The 17,482-nt window shown below is 34.7% G+C and overlaps 1 protein-coding gene across 3 annotated transcripts in view; it reads left to right on the forward strand.

The window, feature by feature from the left end:
• Positions 1–17,482, forward strand: part of UBR3 (ubiquitin protein ligase E3 component n-recognin 3) — a 227,624-nt gene that overhangs the window by 187,632 nt on the left and 22,510 nt on the right. For all 3 annotated transcript variants that reach the window (XM_060106288.1, XM_060106291.1, XM_060106290.1), the window contains exons 31-33: positions 2,823–2,928; positions 10,868–10,971; positions 11,696–11,820. In XM_060106288.1, coding sequence (XP_059962271.1) covers positions 2,823–2,928; positions 10,868–10,971; positions 11,696–11,820 — 335 coding nt within the window. The remainder of the gene's footprint in view (positions 1–2,822; positions 2,929–10,867; positions 10,972–11,695; positions 11,821–17,482) is intronic.

A 17,482-nucleotide genomic window follows, 5' to 3' on the forward strand; every position in this document is an offset into this window, starting at 1 on the left:
TACTGTCAATATGTGTTTAGAAGATTTTTTTTAAAGCCCTGATTCCTTTATTAGGGAATGGTATTTATTTTATTATTATCATTTTTAATTTTTTTGGCCATCCCACGTGTCATTCAGGATCTTGGTTCCCCGACCAGGCATCAAACCCGGGCCCTTGGCAGTGAGAGCGCAGTGTCCTAACTACTGGACCGCCAGGGAATTCCCTCAAAGATATTTTTGTTGCTAAATAAATATTAGAGTTCATTCTTACTGATAGGTCTCAGACTAAATTTTAAAAACACAGTGAATTATATAAACATAGTGAAAAGTATTGATTGTTATTTGGCCTATTCTGTTTCCTGTTGAAGTTATCTGCAGTTTCCAGCATTGTTTTTGAAAGGTAGATGTACGTCATTAGATATGTTATCATCCTTCAGTTCTAGTTAAAACCAATACCAAAGACTCCTGTTATTTATTGTATTAATAGCTTTAGAAGATGCTGCAGGGTTACAATCTCAGTTTTTCATAGGAATGGAAAGGGGTGTGTGTGTTACAGAAGGAATTTTATACTTTTCTTTTAATCATAAAAACCCCAAGGAGAACTGGAGTGGTAGTAATAACTAACAAGTAGGAAATCTTGAATTCTGTTCTTAGCTTTTCCAGTAAATATTAGGGTGACCTGGCAAGGTACTTCCTTTCTCTGGGCCTATTTCCTCATGTGTAGAATGAGGGAATATAAGAAGATAAAAAAAAGTTTTCTTCAGCATTTGTATTTCTTTAATTATGGTAAAGCCTAGCAAAGTAGGCAGATTATAACATTACTTTTATGCTGGCCATGGTTTCAGTGCAAAACAGGTTAGTAAAATTGCAATGTCTATGCTTTTGATTAAATCAAAACTTCAAGTTAATTGACTTTCATCTTGAAAGGAGATATTAAAGAGAGCCCTTTGGTTCACTTAAAACCTATATAAGAAGAATGCAAAACTCCTCAACTTGCAACTTGAGTCAATCTTAATATTTTCTGCTAGAGGGATTTATTTTTTTTAAAACACTTTTAGGTTTTAGACACTTTTTTTAAAGTTATAAATTATATACTTCATTAAAAAGTCTCATGTATAATTGAATTGAAATAAAATAAAAATGACCAATATATTTTTCATCATGTTATTTTTCTGCTAAAAATGTCTCTTGTTCTTAGTGTTATCAATGGAACCAGATTACTAGAAAAACTGAAAATTTGGGAAACTTACTCAAAACTGGGGCTAACAGTATTACCTACCTGGTAGAATTTTTGTGAAAATAAATTGAGATAATCCATATAAAGTGATTATTAAGTAGTGCTTGGCACTAATAAATACTCAGCTAGTGTTAACCATTAATAGGATGAAGAAATTTTAGCTATACTTAACTATACTTTGACTTATAGACAGAAGGTGAAGCAGGATAAGGTATTTAGATTCTTCTGTTTGTTATAGAGACACCAGATTGAAACAGTTGTATGTACAGAGTGTTAGTCCCATTTCCTCTACCCTGCCCCACAGAGTGGAACATTTATTTTGTTCATCTTATAGCTTTCATGTCTTACAAATAACTTCCCCAAACTACTTCCACCACTAATATTACTCCTCCTCCTCCTCCTCATAGTGATGGATCTCAAGTTATTCTAAAGTATAGTTAATTTCTAAGTCAGTTGCTCAGAGAAACAAAATGTTGTTTAGTTTTGAATATTTTAATTTAGAGAGTGACAACAATATGTTTGTGTCATTTGGCTTTTTTCTTTCTGGTTTTAAGAATTAGTTTTAATCACATGTCAAAAAAGTATTATCTAACTTTCTAGAAAGTGAATTTTGATTCATTTTAATTCAAATATTTTGAGTGTTAGTGGCAGAATAATTTAGTCCGATCCTTGTCATTTATACCAGAAAATGGACATGTGATATGAAAGCAAAATTTAGGATTTTTTCCCCAAATAATTTAAAATTTTTAAACAAAATTTTCTTTCTAAATGTTATAGCAGAATTTTGTTGAAAGCTAAGACTGGTAGATTATTGTCATGGTTTAGGTAGAAGAAATGAAAATAGCCATAATAATCCTCTTAAATAATATTATTTCCATTATTTTTTCTTCATGTTGAATCAAAAGATGATGAAGTCAGGGCTTCCCTGGTGGCGCAGTGGTTGAGAGTCCACCTGCCGATGCAGGGGACACGGGTTCGTGCCTCGGTCTGGGAAGATCCCACATGCCGCAGAGCAGCTGGGCCCGTGAGCCATGGCCGCTGAGCCTGCGCGTCCAGAGCCTGTGCTCCGCAACGGGAGAGGCCACAACAGTGAGAGGCCCACGTACCGCAAAAAAAAAAAAAAAAAAAAAAAAGATGATGAAGTCACAATTAAATCTAATGAACATTTAGGAGAAAATATTAGGTAAAGAAAGATATTCACCTAACAGTGGTTTATATGGAAGTTATTGTCCGTATTACTCAGAGTAGGGTATTGAAGATAATAGTGAATTTTGGTTAGGAGATCACAATAGTGAGAAGTACAAGTTACCAAGCCTGAAGCATAAAGCCAAGGAAAAGTAGGTCTCTGACAGGAGATGAAGAAAACAAACCATTCCTGTATTAAGATTGAGCGTAAGGACAGTCCAAATTCTAGTACAATTTATTTGGATATATATTTCAGAGTTTACCTTAAAAGAGAGCATGAAGTAGTTGGTACTTAAACTTGGTGAATTATAATTATAAGGATAGGAAACATTTCCTTATAAATTAGCTAGAAATTTTGCCTGAATATTGTTCTGGACAAATTTTGTGAACCTTCTAATTACCTTTTCTTCCATTTTTTTAGATCAGTTGTTCCATGTATTAGCCTTGCACATGCGGCTTTACAGCATTGATTCTGAGTATAATCCTTGGAGAAAGCTCACACAGTTACTAGAAGAGATGAATTCACAGTAAGTATTATTGAAAGGTTAAAATCAATTAAAACTGTTTTTGAAAAATAGTTAAGTATAAAAATAGGATTGAAGTTCTTTATAAATATGTGAATTTTTCTTATGAAACTCAGAAATATATAATAAAAATTGAAAACAGTTTACCATTATACTTTCTGTAAAAATTGCCTAGAAATTCCTACTAAGTGAGAAAGTCTTTTAAAGAATTGCATTGGTTTTTATGCAGACAAAACATTCAGATAGAGGCACATAATGGCTGGTAGTCTTTCTTTTTATGTCAGAATTGATCAGTGGGTTCTGGTAACCATAGACTGATCCCGTCATTGTAAAGTTCCCCATAGCCTTTCACCTAATGATTTTTTTTTTCCCCTAATGATTTTTGAAACCTGTGATTATTCTTGCCTAAATCCAGTATTTCATTAGGTATTGAGAAATAGTGATTTTAAAAAACCACAAAAAAATTTTTCTTATGATTTATTAGCTAGGTTGTTTTTATAAAGAAAAACTTTCCCAGTATCAGCTGTTTGGTTATCCTGAAACATAGTTTGGCAAGATGAATGCTTAATTTTTCCCTATTTATAAATCTTCAAAGAAATGAGTTGATACCCTAGCAACTTCCAATGGTGACTGATAAGTTGTGGTTATTATGATCTCATGGATTTTTATATACTTGATGTATTTCACTCCATTTCAGACATTCTTTTAAAAATTTTTTTTCTTTTTCTTTCTTTATTTTTGGCTGCGTTGGGTCTTCGTTGCTGTGCGCAGGCTTTCTCTAGTTGTGATAAGCGGGGGCTACTCTTCGTTGCAGTGCGCGGGCTTCTCATTGCGGTGGCTCCTCTTGTTGCAAAGCATGGGCTCTAGGGCATGCAGGCTTCAGTAGCTGTGGCGTGTGTGCTCGGTAGTTGTGGCTCATGGGCTCTAGAGTGCAGGCTCAGTAGTTGTGGTGCACAGGCTTAGTTGCTCCATCTCAACTAAGTGTGGGATCTTCCCGGACCAGGGCTCGAACCCGTGTCCCCTGCATTGGCAGGTGGATTCTTAACCACTGCGCCACCAGGGAAGCACCATTTCAGACATTCTTTTCAATGCAGATTGCTTCCTTTTTGGTTAGTGAGAATCCCTTTAGGTTAGCTATTGTACTTCAACATGATCAAAGTAGTCTTTGATAATGCCCTTGCATTCTGACACAGTAAGTTGACCTGGGTTTATTTTATACATTTTCCACTCTGTACCTGGAATCAGCCATTTCTCCATGTAATTCCTTTTAATGGGAAGTGGTATTTAGACATCACAGTCTGGGTGCTAAGGGGTGGGGTATCCATAGCTACTGTGCTATTATTGCTTATAGGCCATTCCAGTGGACAGGATTAGGAAATATTTTTTTAAGGAGAAGGATCTTGAGTTCTTACTGGTGTTTGCAATTCACACATAAGATTGTAAGGTTATATTTTGTTTCTTAACTTTTTTGTTATTTACATCTTTTTTCTCTTATTCTGGAAATCTTGGTTACTAGTGATATTAATAACAGCATTACTATTTGCATAACCTACAGTATAACTACAATTATTTTTTTTAAATACCAATATTAGTACTAATTATAATCTCTTTTTGTCCTTAGAATATATACCACTAGGGATGTACAGACAAAATACTAATTTCTAAGTCATTTGAAGTAACTTTTTCTTGTGTGGTTATGCTATCAGCTTGATTTATAGTCAGGCTCATTTGTTTTCTTTTTTCCCCCCTCAATATTTAAAGCAATAGTGCCCAGCTGTAGAATAGAACGTAGGTTTGTATATGCTGGAAAGATCGATAAGATACATTTAAAAGGGGGGGGGGTTAAATTAGAAGTTTGGGATTAACATATACGCACTACTGTATATAAAATAGATAATCAACAAGGACCTACTGTATAGCACAGGGAACTCTACTCACTATTCTGTATTAACCTATATGGGAAAAGAATCTGAAAAAGAATAGATATATGTATATGTATAACTGAATCACTTTGCTGTATACCTGAAACTAACACAACATTGTAAATCAACTATACTCCAATATAAAATTTAAAAAAATTTTAAAGGCAAAAAAAAGATATATTAAAAAAGAAAAATTTCAAAATCATTGTTATAATTCTATTTTTGTTTAATAATAATGAAACAAACTATGGAATGCTATTAACTCTGAAAAGATTGCCTTTTTTCCCTTGATTTTTTAATTTTAATTATGTAAAACATATTTTTTCCAAAGTAAAAACTATATAATAAAGAAAATTCAGAGATATATGTCTTTCATTTCTGTCCATTTGCACTTCTTTTTGTGAACTCCCTAAATCTAGTTGTTGGTCTTCTTCTCCTTCATTTAAAAAATATGTTTATGGATTGTAGATATTAGTCCTTTGTGTGATAAGTTGCAAATATATTTCACCAGATTGTCTAATGTCTTTTTTGTGTGTGTATGCTTTTTTTTGTCATGCAAAATTTTATTTTTAAGGTAGTCATATTTATTAATCTTTTTTTTTTACTTAATTCTGGAACTTGATCCATTTTGACTCAGGTCTTTTCCCACTACCTGGTTATAAAAGGATTGATTCATTCATTTTTTCTTGTGATGAGAACTTTTAAGATTTACTCTCTTAGCAACTTTCAGATATACAATACAGTGTTACTAATCGTAGTCACCATGCTGCTCATCACATCCCTATATGTACATTACATAACTGGAAGTTTGTACCTTTTGACCATCTTCACCCATCCCCATCCCCCACCCCTGTCTATGCAATCACCAGTCTGTTCTTTGTATCTATGAGGAGTTTCTTTGTTTGTTTCTAAGATTCCACATATAAGTGAGATTGTTCTTCTCTGTCTGACTTACTTCACTTAACATAATGCCCTCAGGGTCCATCCATGTTGTCACCAATGGCAGGATTTCCTTTTTTATGGCTGAATAATATTCCATGGTATATATATGCCACAATTTCTTTATCCATTCACTCAATAATGGACATTTAAGTTGTTTCCAAGTCTTGGCTATTGTAAATAATGCTGCAGTGAACATGGGGGTGCATATGTCTTTCTGGTTAGTGTTTTCCTTTCCTTCAGATAAACACCCAGAAGTAGAATTGATAGATCATACAGTAGTTCTGTTTTTTTAATTTTTTGAGGAACTTTCATATTGTTTTTCATAGTGCCTTCACCAATTTACAGTCCCACCAACAGTGCACCAGGGTTTCTTTCCTTTTCTCCCCATCCTCACCAGCACTTGTTGTTTGTTTTCATTTTGATGATAGCCATTCTGACAGGTGTGAGGTGGTATCTCATTGTTGTTTTGATTTGCATTTCCCTGGTGATTAGTGATGTTGAGCACCTTTTCATGCACTTGGTCATCATCTGTATGTCTTTAGCAAAGTATCTACTCCGATTCTCTGCCCATTTTTTAATTGGATTGTTTTTTGCTATTGAGTTGTATGAGTTCTTTATGTAGTTTGGATATTAACCTTTTATCAGATATATGATTCTTCTATTTCTGTGGCTTCAGTTTTTACAGTTAGATCTCTAATCTATTTGGAATTTTTCATAATGTATGGTATAAGGAAGAGATTCAATCTTATTTTTTGCCACATAGTGATCAAATATCCTACTGCTTTGCATTCCCTACATAAGTAAATTAAGACATGTACTTGAAGAGAGAGGAGAGAGAAAGAGATGGAAGAAAAGGTGAGAAAGTGCTTTGCTTACTGATATGGAAAGATCACCATTCAGATACAATATTAAAAGAAAAACAATTCAGGAGCACTAAATCTGTACTTTATGATATCACTTGTGTAATCAAGGGGAGATGAGAAATAAATTTGTATTTGCTTGTTAAAATAAAACAAAACAAACCAGATCCATACATATGTGGATATTGAATTTATAGCATAGATAGAACTGTGGAGCAGTTGGGGAAGCAGTCTTTATAGTGAATGGAGCTGGGTTAGTTGGATATTTATATGAGAAGTAATTAATATTGACTCCTACCTCATGCAAAACCTATTCGGATTTTGTCAGTTATTTCAGTAATATCCTGGGAAATGCAAATGCAGTGCAAAGAAAATTCAAGATTGTGTTTGTGTTTAGTTTCATGTCTCTTTAATTTTCTTCAGTGTGAAATCGTTCCTGACTTTTTCTGTGTATTCCATGACGTTGACTTTTTTTTTAAGAGCTCAGGCCAATTATTTTGTAGAACCCCTCAGTTTATTTTTGTCCAATATTTCCTTGTGGTTAGATTCAGGTGATAAACTTTTGGCAGAAATATCACAGAAGTAATATTGTGTTCTTTTTCGTGTGTCACATCAGGAGGCACATGCTATTGATTTGTCTTGTTATTAATGTTAATAACTCTGATCATTTGGCTAATGTGGTATCTGCCAAGTTTTTCCACCGTAAAGTTATTATTTCATCCTTTGTAATTACTAATTATCTGGTGGGGGTATACTTTGAGGCTATGGATAAATACTGCTGCTTCTCAGAAAAAAAAATTGTATGTGTGTGTGTTTGTGTTTGTAGACAAAATTAGTAAGCTGTGAGTATTTTGTATGTTCTGGCTAAGGAAAATAAATCACTTTTCTTGATAGTAGCTAGTAATTTTCTTTCCTAGCTAGACTTGCATACTCAAGGACAGGGATGGTGTGCAGATGAAGTATTATAATGCCTAACTCTCTGAGTCTAAAGATACTCAGCAAACAAGAGGTTTCTTAAGTGTAGCATTGGTGAATTAAAAGTTTTAAAGACCAGGCAGAGGTACTCTGCTTTCCATATTACTGATTGCTGGGTTGTGTTCTTTTATAGCCCTAAGCTTAGTAGCGTAGTACTAAATGCTGCGAACAGTTATCCAGTGTTAACATCATGCTACACATTTTTCTGCTTTGCATATATAATCTCATTTAATCATCACCATAACTGTACAAACTAGGTACCATCGTTGTCTCACTTTTTACATATGAGGGACATGAGGCTTAGAAAAGTTAATTAATATGTTCTTTAGAGGCACACAGCTCGGAAGGAATAGAGCTGATCTGAATCCAAATCTTTCTGATTCCAGAACCTAAGGAAGCATAGAGTAATAGCTAAAAACTTAGGCTCCGGAATCAGAAAGATTTGGAGAGATCTGAGGAATTTCTGGAAAATCTGGTTGATTTTTTTCCCCTTCTTATTTGCTCTCATTTTTATGGTTCATTAGTTCACTAACTTGTAATATTACAGTTGATTATGTCATCTGTGTTTCATTTCTGTATAAGAGTTTTAAAAATGGAAGTATCTTTTTCTGTATTCTCACTTAATCGTTTTACAACATAAAATTCTATGTCTAATGATATAGGTTTCTCATATACACTTTTGTCTATAATCCTCATGAAAATTATTTCCTTATTTTCTTTAAGTTTCACTGTGTTGATAATCACTTTGGTTTAAAAAAATGGGAAAATTAGGCCTATTAAGTCTAACCCACCCATTTCCCCTTATTATCCATGGAATTAATAGTAGTGTACAGTTTTTATAATCTGGATTTTAAAGATTACCTAAAAACTTTGAGATAGAGATAATTATGTATTTTAAAATATTAAGCGTTTAACAGATACTTATCACAATGATGATATTAAACCCTACATTAAAAAACTGTGGTTGGGACTTCCCTGGTGACACAGTGGTTAAGAAGGCAGGGGACACTGGTTTGAGCCCTGGTCCAGGACAATCCCACATGCCGCGGAGCAACTAAGCCCATGCGCCACAACTACTGAGCCTGCACATTAGAGCCCGTGAGCCACAACTACTGAAGCCCACGTGCCTAGAGCCCAAACTCTGCAACAAGAGAAGCCAACGCAGTGAGAAGCCTGCACACTTCAAAGTAGCCCCTGCTCGCCGCAACTAGAGAAAGCCCGCGTGCAGCAATGAAGATCCAACACACAGCCAAAAATAAATAAATAAATAAATAAATTTGAAAAGGAAAACCAAAACTGTGGTTGTCTTCTCTACAGTGGGGTGTATCCATTCATTCATTCATTCATTCAGAATATGTGCTTACTGTGTGCCAGGAAAGATCCATTCCTGTGTCCTCAGATGATTGTTATTATCTTAGTAGCCAACAAGTTCCAGGTTATTGTTTTTGTAAATTTTTCCTGATTATAAAATTGTAGTTATTGTACAATGTTTAGAATGTACAAAAATGTTGAGAAAGAAAATGAAACAATCTAAAATCTCATAACCTACCTGCTATATATAGTTTATTACAATTTAATGAACTCATGAACCATAAAAATGAAACATAATGTCTCATAAAAATGAGAGACATTTCTTTGCAGTCTCTTTTTTTCTCTGTGTGTGTGTATATATATGTATACATACACATGCAGAAATGCCATGTGTAAAATAGATAGCTAGTGGAACATGCTATAAAGCACAGGAAGCTCGGCTTGGTGCTCTGTGACAACCCAGATGGGTGGGATGTGGGGGAGAGGTGGGAGGAAGGTCCAGGAGGGAGGGGATATGGGTGTACATGGAGCTGATTCACTTCACTGTACAGCAGAAACTAACACAGCATTGTAAAACAGTAACACTCCAGTAATAAATAAATACATAAATACATAAATAAAAATGGAAAAAAAGCTGTTTGAATCATATTGTATCAGTTTTAGAATCTGCTTTTTAAAAATAACACCAACCAAATTCCCACATCATTAAAAATTCTTTAAACGATATACCTAATTTATTTATTTACTCCCAATTTAATTTACAAACGTACAAAAGCTACCACTTGTGTAATCAATGGAAAACCATTTCTGTGGGAATTTGAATAATAGGTGAGGAAATGGTGTCCCCTCGATTTTTTTCTTTTTAAGAACTTTGGTCATGTAAAGAAGAGATGCCAGAGAGACTTATGAGACAAGAAATACTAGGATTCATGGCATTAATGGAAGGTTACCTTTGGAGAGAAAGACAAGTATATTAAAGAGATATTTGTAGAGAATAGAGACATTCAAAGAGCTGTCGTCCTCTGGCAGTTATTTAAGCTTCACAGCAGCAGAGATTGGTTTACTCACATATGTGTCCAGTGCCTGGCATACAGTTAAGTAATCACTATATATTTGTTGAGTGATGAAGCCTAATAAAAGATTTGAGCAATTCTTGTTTATCCCAAGTCTAGTCTGAAGTGTAGCTTCAGAATTTAACCAATTCTGGAAGCTTAAGATTAACTTCTTTCTGTTATTAAAAATTAAACCTATGACCAAAAATTGAAACTTCTAAAGGAGTTTTAAAAATTCTTTTAGAGTGAAAAGAGCTGCTTTATAATATATTCTATGTGTTTTATAGTACTATACATTCCTTAGATTTACTATTTTATCTTTTATAGTATATTTTAAGTTCTGCTTTGGTTATTTTTTTTTTGAAACTTTGAAACTGTTAAATATTTTATTTGAATTTTATATTAGTCATAAAGTTGAAACAACTTTTAACAAGATATATTGACCATGCCTTTTCAATGTAACTTGTTTGTGAATTGTTTTTTATAACATGAATATTTCTTCTTTAGTATGAAGTTCGTCATAGCAAGTATCCTAAGTGCCACCCCATTTGTAGTGAAACTAATTCTCTTAAGCTCTGTTTAATGCTTTGTTTGATTTCTGTAATCTAAGAGATCAGAAAGTTAATCATAATCAAGTTAATATATCCTAAGACCTAATAAATTTTCTATGTAATTTTTTCATATTAGGCAGAGTCAAGGAAATATGTGAACCTAAAAGATTTTATTTTTAGGCCAAAAATATGGCTCTAACTTTTTCTTCTGAGATTTCTCAGTTGCTTATGAAAGTTGATTTCTGTTCCATAGACATATATGTGAAATATAAAATGAATTAGAAGGAAGATACAATACTGTCTAAAGTGATTATGCATTTTTCTTTTAGTCTGGGAAATGAGGAACAACAGCATGAGGTTCCAATTCTTTATCATGATGTTACATCCCTTTTGCTTATCCAGATCTTAATGATGCCACAACCCTTACGCAAAGGTATGTCTTTATAATTTAGATTCTTAGGTTATATTGTATATATAATGAATATTCTAAAAATTATAGGCATAAGTATAGCATTCAGTCTGATGGAAATTTTCTGAGGTAAATAGCATTGTAATCATATATATCTAAAGAAGATGACAGTGAAATAGTTTTTTTCCCTTGTGGGTCTGTTTTTAGATTTTTAGTCAATAATAAGGTAAAGACATGGAGAAATCACTCTTTGTTTTTAAAAAATTAAAATGATACAAAATGTGAAAAATAGAGCAAACTGTCAGCCTTAATGCCTCTACCTTATCTACATGCATATATACATATTTTGATATAGTAGTATCATAGTTATTCAAAATGTGATGACCCATTATTTTTAATGAGTGTTAATATCATCTAGTATGATATTAACAGAATTAATATTATATTAGAAACACTTTAATTATTGCTCCACAGTTGTATGAGTTCTGTGAGTTCTTTGTATATTTTGGATATTAACCTCTTATTGGATACATTGTTTGCAAATATCTTCTTCCATTCAGTAAGCTACCTTTTTTGTTTTGTTAATTTTTCATGGTAATTTTAGGAAAAGAATAAAGTGTTATTTTATTACTTAAGTGTTGAACAAAAACCAGTTACACGTGCAAGGAAAGTCATGTGTTTGTGAAATTATCTTGAGTACAAAATGTCTAGATTCCAAAGAAATAATGATCTTCTCTTTCTCTTGTAGACCATTTCACCTGCATTGTGAAGGTGCTTTTTACCCTATTGTACACGCAAGGTCTTGTGGCACTTTCAGTTAAATGCAGTGAGGAAGATAGGTCAGCCTGGAAACACACGGGAGCTCTCAAAAAGGTTAGTGTCTTGTCTGAATTTGTTATTTAGTAGTTAGGTGAATTTATTTAAGTTGGTGATATGAATGAATGAGATTAGACATTTGAAAGGCAAAACGAGTTATTTTTAATAATTTTTAAAATAGATTTATTTATTTTTGGCTGCGTTGGGTCTTCGTTGCGGCGAGCGGGGGCTACTCTTTGCTGCAGTGTGTGGGCTTCTCACTGTAGTGGCTTCTCTTGTTGTGGAGCACAGGCTCTAGGTTAGCAGGCTTCAGTAGTTGTGGCTCGTGGGCTCAGTAGTGTGGCTCTCGGGCTCTAGGGTGCGGGCTCAGTAGTTGTGGCGCACGGGCTTAGTTGCTCCGAGGCATGTGGGATTTTCCTGGACCAGGGCTCGAACCTGTGTCCCCTGCATTGGCAGGCGGATTCGTAGCCACTGCACCACCAGGGAAGTCCACAAAATGAGTTATTAACAGTATTTTAATTGGAAATGGAGCACCTTCAGACTATAAAAGTTAAAAATGTTTTCCTTGCACAATGAGGTCTTCTGTATCTATCTCTAAACGTTGACCTTTTCCCCTTTGTATCTGGACAGTTTTGTTTTTGCTGCAAGCCTTAAACTTAGAGAAGTTATAAAAATTGTATCAACACAGTTAGCAAGTAATACAGTGTATGTAGACTTACCTGTTTTACTTATCTGTCATCTTTTCTTCTCCTTGCCTCATCCCCAGTCACAATCCAAAGATCGCTTTTGACTCACCACTTATAGATGTAAAAATCCTGGCCTTTTCTTAGTTATACCTCTTTAAAAACTACTTTTTTCCCATGTTTAAAAATATATAGATATATAAGTTCTTAGTAAATTTAAAGGCATTCTCTTTCAGTTAAAATTATATGAACAGTTTAGAAAAATTGTGCAAGTTTAGTTAAATGTAAGTATTTTCAGTGGCTTGAAAACAAAAGGGAATCTATGGAACCAAAGAACTAAGTGCATAGTTTGGTGTAGAGAAAGGTGAAATAAGATTACTTCCCTGTTTATTTGGGGAAGTTGGTAGGAAAAAATAATAAGTATAGTGTAAATTGAACCTTTTCTTTGGTTTATAGGCTCCTAAAGAAGTTTTAAACCTCATTGAAAAGTTTCTGTTAAAATCATATCTACTTGTATTAAAGGAGAGAAAACCAATTATAGATATTGATACATGAAATGTATTCAATATAACCTTCACTTTTATCACTAGTTTAGTCCCAAATCATGATTATGTGTACAGAAATTTAATGTAGTATCATTATGAAGTTTGTTACATCTTAATTTAGGGATATTGGTTGTTGGCCATTGAACCTGAGTACTAGGCCAAGTTCCTGCCACTCAATAAAGATATTACTTTTTTGTTCAAGACATAAAAACTCTCTGAACCTCAGCCTTGTCATAGGTAAATGAGAAATTAAGAACATATGATTTATAAGGGCCCCTCTATTTCTAAAATTCTGTTATTCGAAATAACAAAATGAATTTCTGTCTTTTCCTTCAGTGATTTTTTTCCTCCTTGTTTCTAGTTGTATTTTGGATAATTTTGCCTTCTGCAATTATCTTTCTTTTTTCTAAATATTCTTTTAGTCTCTCTGAGTGCACTCTAATCTGATATTGGGATTGTTTGTATTCAAATCAGGTATAGCAGGTTTCTATGCTGTGTCATTGTTTAAATGTTTCTTTAGTAAGTTGTCTAACCATGAAAAAGTACACATTTAAAACATTTTCTGATATAGTTTGGGTCTAAATCTATTCATCTGACTGTTCACTAAAATGAGACCTACTGACAGAAAATTAGACAATTGTAAATCTATGATGGAAGGAACATGAAGTAATTTAGGTAACTTCTGTCAATTTTCTTTCTCAATTTGATCATTGTTAGCTATTTTTTAAAATACTTAATAAAACATTTAATATAAGGCAGATTCTTAATAGAACATAAATTAGAAATTTATAGCCATATAAATTGCTTCAGTGAATGAAAACAAAAAAATATGATATTCTGCAGGTTGGTTTGCCACATTATTAGCTTTTTCTACCATAAATCTAAACATTTAGGTATATAGGATTGTAAATAATAGCAAAAATAATATTTATGAATAATGAAATATCACTGTGATTTCTGTAATTATTCTGTATCATTCATTCCTCCTTTAAAAAATTTCCTTCTTCCTTTAGTTTTTCCCTCCTCTCACTCCCTTCCTTGTTTTCTTTCTTCATTGAGTCTCATTCATTTCATCCTTATAATTCCTTATCCTCAAGTATGGTAATTCCAATGAAAACAGATCTAATCTGGTAAAATAAAATACATAGGTACTGTGTATTTTTCAAAGGGAATTTACAGTTAATTTGATAATGAGGTTTAGTTGTTTGGAAAAATCATCATTATAGTTAGTATAAATTGTGATCTTTCTGTTAGTGGAATTTCTGTTAAGAGTTTTTATACCAGGATTTCTTGATCTGGGGTCCTTTCCCTTTGTTTTGTTTTGGGGAGTAGGACCATAGCATCCAGCATATACTCAAAGGGCCTGTCACCCCAAAAAGTTTAAGAAGCACTATAATTTTTTCTTTTTTAAAATAAATTTATTTATTTATTTTTGGCTGTGTTGGGTCTTCGTTGCTGCACGCGGGCTTTCTCTAGTTGCAGCGAGGGGGGACTACTGTTCATTGCAGTGCACGGGCTTCTCATTGTGGTGGCTTCTCTTGCTGCGGAGCACGGGCTCTAGGTGTGCGGGCTTCAGTAGTTGTGGCACACGGGCTCAGTAGTTGTGGCTTGCTGGCTCTAGAGCGCAGGCTCAGTAGTTGTGGCACATGGGCTTAGCTGCTCCGTGGCATGTGGGATCTTCCCGGACCAGGGCTCGAACCCATGTCCCCTGCATTGGCAGGTGGATTATTAACCACTGCGCCACCAGAGAAGTCCCTAGAAGCACTATAGTTTAGACAAAGCATCTACCCAACACAGCATCTGTTGCATCTCTCAACTCTTAATTCTTTTCTTTATTTAACTCACATACTTCTGCCACTTCTCCCACAGGATTCTTCTGATCATGATCCTGGGTCTTGCATCCACGGTCTCAGAAATCCTCTTCTTAAGCTTTATTTATTTAAAAAAAAAAGAAAAGCTTTACTTCTTTTTTTTTTTTTTTTTTTGCGGTACGTGGTTCCCTCACTGTTGTGGCCTCTCCCGTTGCGGAGCACAGGCTGTGGACGCGCAGGCTCAGTGGCCATGGCTCACGGGCCCAGCCGCTCTGCGGCATGTGGGATCTTCCGGGACCAGGGCACAAACCCGTGTCCCCTGCATTGGCAGGCAGACCCTCAACCACTGCGCTACCAGGGAAGCCCAAAGCTTATCTTCTTAGCTTTACCAAGGAACCTGCTCTTTGCTTTACCTAAATATTGCTTATATAAAATATGGTTTCCTAAGACTTCTTATGTATGAAATAAAATTATTTTCTTATCTAATACTCTTCTAGTGGGAAGAGTTCTCAATACAAAATAGTGACTACTACATTATATTTGACTCTCTGATCTGATATAGTACCTCCTTTAAGTAAAAAAAAATACTTAAAATGTATCTGATAATAATAATTTAAAAAATAATTATTGCTCAGTAACTTGCTTTGGGTGATCTGAGTATCATTTGTTTCTTATTGGAGGATATTTTCCCCATAATTTGGAAAGTATTATACTTGAAATACTTCTCTGTTGTTATGCTCTATAAATCTTTTACTCAAAAGAGTATATTGAATTAGGCTTTTAGGCTGTCATGTATATTTTCACAACTTTAAATATGTCACATTGATTAATAAGCAGCAAAATTGTGGTAATATTTTCTTTTGAATTGCCTATTCAAGAACTACTCTGATTAAATCAATTCTAAAAATATACCATGTTGCTGTTTTGATATTCAGTGGGATATTGATTCTTGTAAATTATATGTAACCTGAAAGTCATCATATTTGGCAAGTTATCATCCTGTTGATTAATTAGGCAGGGGTGGGGTGGGTCACATGATATAAGGATAGCAGTTGCTGAGTCAGGGACTTTTTATAGTTTATCAGGTTATGATAACACTACATGGCTGCATGATATGGCAGAAAGCAGAGGAGTAATTTAAAGATAATGCAAAGAATTGATTATTAAAAGAGAGACATCCAGGCAAGTTCCAAGGTCAAAAACTCCATTACCAAAATAAATTCCATCAGTTAACCACCAGGTATTATTACTCAGGGTTTTGTTATGCAAAGGGAGACATAGAAGATATAAAACATAGTTCCTGACATTTTGGAATTTACAGTCTAGTTGAAGAGAGCACAATAACATGTGAGAAAGAAAGACAGTATCATCAAACAACAAATTCTGTGGTCCTGACTATTAGTGCCTTAAAAATTCAGGATAAACTTATATCCCATAGTGTTTACTCAGTTCTTATATTTTATTATTTAAAAAATATAGTTAGGGGGCTTCCCTGGTGGTGCAGTGGTTGAGAGTCCGCCTGCCGATGCAGGGGACGCGGGTTCGTGCCCCGGTCTGGGAAGATCCCACATTCCGCGGAGCGGCTCGGCCTGTGAGCCATGGCCACTGAGCCTGCGCGTCCGGAGCCTGTGCTCCACAACAAGAGACGCCACAACAGTGAGAGGCCCGCGAACCACAAAAAAATAAATAAATAAATAAATAAATAAAACCTTATTGAAGTAAATTTAAATTTATAAATAGACATTTTTTTCCTTTCTTATAAAAAGTATAGTCATTAAGCTTAATTAATTTTGAGATTGTTATTTAATGTTATCTGTAATTCTGTAATAAACATATGGTCCTATTTCTTTTTACATTAAGTTGTTTTAACAAATTCTATTCAAGGAATTTGAGTAAAACTGTAAAAGAAAAAAATTTGGGGTCCATGTTATATTTCATGCATGTACGATTTTATCACTGTAACGAGTATATATATACTTCTATTAGTTTTTTGCACACCATCCTGTAAACATTTTTTTCTGTAGCTCAAATTTGTCATATTTACTGCCTGTAAAATATTCTGATATTGCATAATTTAGGTAACTGCTTCACCTTTTTTAAAAAAAGAAATCTATTTATTTATTTATTTATTTATTTTTGGCTGTGTTGGGTCTTCATTGCTGTGCGTGGGCTATCTCTAGTTGCGGTGAGCGGGGGCTACTCTTTGTTGCGGTGAGTGGGCTTCTCATCGCAGTGGCTTCTCTTGTTGTGGAGCATGGCCTCTAGGCTCGTGGGCTTCGGTAGTTGTGGCTTGTGGGCTCTAGAGCGCAGGCTTAGTAGTTGTGGTTCACGGGCTTAGTTGCTCCACGGCATGTGGGATCTTCCCAGACCAGGGCTTGAACCCATGCCCCCTGCATTGGCAGGTGGATTCTTTTTTTTTTTTTTTCTTCCGGTACGCAGGCCTCTCACTGTTGTGGCCACAGGCTCCGGACGCGCAGGCTCAGCGGCCATGTCTCAGGGGCCTAGCCGCTCCGCGGCATGTGGGATCTTCCCGGACCGGGGCACGAACCCGTGTCCTCTGCATCGGCAGGCGGACTCTCAACCACTGCGCCACCAGGGAAGCCCCGGCAGGTGGATTCTTAACCAGAGAAGTCCAATAACTGCTTCACTTCTGTTGGTCATTTCTAATTTTTCACTATTA

The sequence above is a fragment of the Mesoplodon densirostris genome, chromosome 8 (assembly GCF_025265405.1).
Source record: "Mesoplodon densirostris isolate mMesDen1 chromosome 8, mMesDen1 primary haplotype, whole genome shotgun sequence".
Lineage (NCBI taxonomy): Eukaryota > Metazoa > Chordata > Mammalia > Artiodactyla > Ziphiidae > Mesoplodon > Mesoplodon densirostris.